The following is a 2,517-nucleotide window of genomic DNA, read 5'->3' on the forward strand; positions in this document are numbered from 1 at the left end:
AATCGAGGCTGCCTTCCCCACTACCTGTAGTTCACTCGTCACCTCTCCCGCGAGCTCCCTTCTCTTTCTTTCGGGTATGGAGTTTGTTTCAAAAATTCTTTTCACGCCAGTTCACGCGTCAAAACAGGCGCCCGCCCATCACGCCCTCTTCGCTCGCCTCTTCCTCGCTACCCCACTAGTCGTGAATGGGTGGCTGCTCATCATCTCAAAAGACCACCGCCGAGCCCGAGCAGCAGCGCACGCCGCGCCGCCGCGCGCTCCTGGTCGGCATGGATTACCGCGGTGCCCCGGCTGGATGGCCAATAATCAATGGCACGCGCAACGATGTGAAAGTCTTTGACACGCTGCTGAGGGAGCACTGGGGCTTTTCAGAGGAAAACATCGTCACCGTCACCGACCCTGCGCAGCAGAGCACCGAGTCCCTCCTCGCAGCGCTGACGGCCTTCAAGGCCAGCCTGAGGCCTGGCGACACCGCCGTTATCTTTTACTCAGGCGACGGTCCCTCCCGTTCCCAACCTCTCGTTTCCTCGCCGTAGAGTCTTCTTCGTCTGTGTAGGGCATGGCAAGCAGGTCTTTGATGCGAACGGCGACGAGGTCACGCGCAAGGGAGAGTCGGCGCCGGACATCATGGACGAGGCGCTCTGCACCACGAATGGCACCCTCCTCGACGACGACCTCACCGTGCTCATGCAGGGCATCGCGGCCTCAGCTGCCCAGCTCTTCTGGTTTTGCGACGCGTGCTACAGCGGCGGCTTCGTCGACCAGGGCAGCGGGTCCTCCTTGCCCGAGAACGTCGTCCTCATTGCTTCGTCGCTTGAGACTCAGAAGAGCGAGGCATCTCTTCTCTTACGGCAGAGTCGCGCAGCCACGGGTAGCAGCCCGTCCCTCACGCCAGGCGCGCCTCCACACGCAAGTAGGACGCGCTCCGGATCGAGACGGACAAAGAAACGGGCAAGATGGCGATGTTCTACCAAGGCACGGGCACGCGCTGGCTCAAAGCGGCCGTCGATGGGGGCGGGCTGCCTCCTCGCGCCACGCACCAACAGCTGTTCGACGCTCTCGCGGCCGAGCGGGCGAAGGACAAGCGCGCGCGCTCAGCGATCGCGGCGCCGGAGAGGCTGCCACTCCCGTGAGAGCGTTCCGAATGAATAGGCGCACGAGCGTGCAAAACCCGTTCATTGTCGCCAGCGCGACAGCGCGCCAGCTCACCCTCTGGATGTGAGGCCAATCAAATCCGCAGTTGCTTCTAAAGTACACCATTGGGGGCGCGCAGAGCGGTCTTGGCGAACTCGCCGGCCGCGAGGACGGGCAGTGTGTTCGTCTTCACGGCTCCCGGATCCGGAATGTGAAGTTTGTCTGTGAGTATCGACTACGCTGTATGACGTGACACGTGAGACGTTAGCCTCTTCGTTTCTGCCGCCCCGGCGCGGGGCCCCGGCCCGGTAGACCCACTGCAAAAAGTCCAATCATGCGCATGTGTCGACGACGATAGTGCGCCACGCCGGCGCGTGGCAGCGAACGTGGCGCCGCCGCAGTGGTCACAACCACGCGACGGCCTAGGCTACGGTGCCCCTCCCGCCCCGTGTCCGTGTGCTCTCTTCTCTTGCGGGGGAAGTCGCGCGGTGGCGAGGAGGGCGACGCTTGGTGTTGATCTCTCATGTGTCGGTGTCGGCCGTGTGGCAGGGCGCGCGCGGTTTGGAGCAGGGCCTCCTGCCCGTCCCAGCTCGTGCTCGCCCGGAGGATCCGACTCACCCCGCTCGGCGACGACCAACTCCGGCTCCGCCGCGTGAGGAGCGCGCCGAGGCCCTTCACCACCACGTGTCGCGCGCTTGAGCCCTGTGGGCTCTCAGCGCGATCAGCGCGACGTGCTGCAAGCAAGCAAGCATGGCCGGGTCCTGCACGCGCGGCGACGGGGCCGTGCAGGAGGCGGCAGGGAGAGGGAGGGGAGAGGGAGGGGGGGGGGACGCCGCCGGCAAGTCGGCGCGCCACTCCACGCTCCACTGCCTCGCCGCCGAGCCGCGCGCGACCGTGCTGCGCGCGTGTGTGCACGGCGGCGAGACGGTCGTGGCGTACGAGGCGGTCAGCAGCGCCGACAGGCTGTCGCAAGGCGTGATAGCATGGTCGCAATTCAATACGCGAAATTCTCATGAAAACAAGTAGAAAATCGCGCAAAAAAGGAAACGCCAAAAAATCGGCGCCTGCGGCGGGCCATGGGACCCCGTCTCCCCCCGCATGGGTATACCCCCTAGGGGCCCCGCCTCCCCCCAGAGTGTAAGTATTGGAGAGAGCCCGCGAAGCTGAGCGCCTCTCGCGCTTGACTCCCCATATGAGAGGGGCCTAGACCTAGAGAACACAGGAGGACAGACGTCCACTTGGAGCACTTGGAGTGCGATGGCAACCTCACATCCATCCAGGGCCCGGGGAGAGACGCACTTGGAGCACTTGGAGTGCAGTCATCAGCCGCACGCCCAGGACCGGGGAGTTAAGAAGCGCACCCAGTTGGCCAGTACGATTGGA

The 2,517-nt window shown here is 64.5% G+C and overlaps 1 protein-coding gene across 1 annotated transcript; it reads left to right on the forward strand.

Moving 5' to 3' along the window:
- Window positions 1-185: 185 nt before the first annotated feature.
- Window positions 186-1,403, forward strand: EMIHUDRAFT_468330 (hypothetical protein; the record flags this gene model as incomplete). The annotated part of the gene is made up of 4 exons (XM_005782981.1): window positions 186-498; window positions 557-834; window positions 918-1,084; window positions 1,153-1,403. The coding sequence occupies 4 exons, from the start codon at window positions 186-188 to the stop codon at window positions 1,220-1,222; spliced, it is 828 nt and encodes a 275-aa protein (XP_005783038.1). The 3' UTR covers window positions 1,223-1,403.
- Window positions 1,404-2,517: the final 1,114 nt, after the last annotated feature.

The sequence above is a fragment of the Emiliania huxleyi genome (assembly GCF_000372725.1).
Source record: "Emiliania huxleyi CCMP1516 chromosome Unknown EMIHUscaffold_183, whole genome shotgun sequence".
Classification (NCBI taxonomy): Eukaryota; Haptophyta; order Isochrysidales; family Noelaerhabdaceae; genus Emiliania; species Emiliania huxleyi.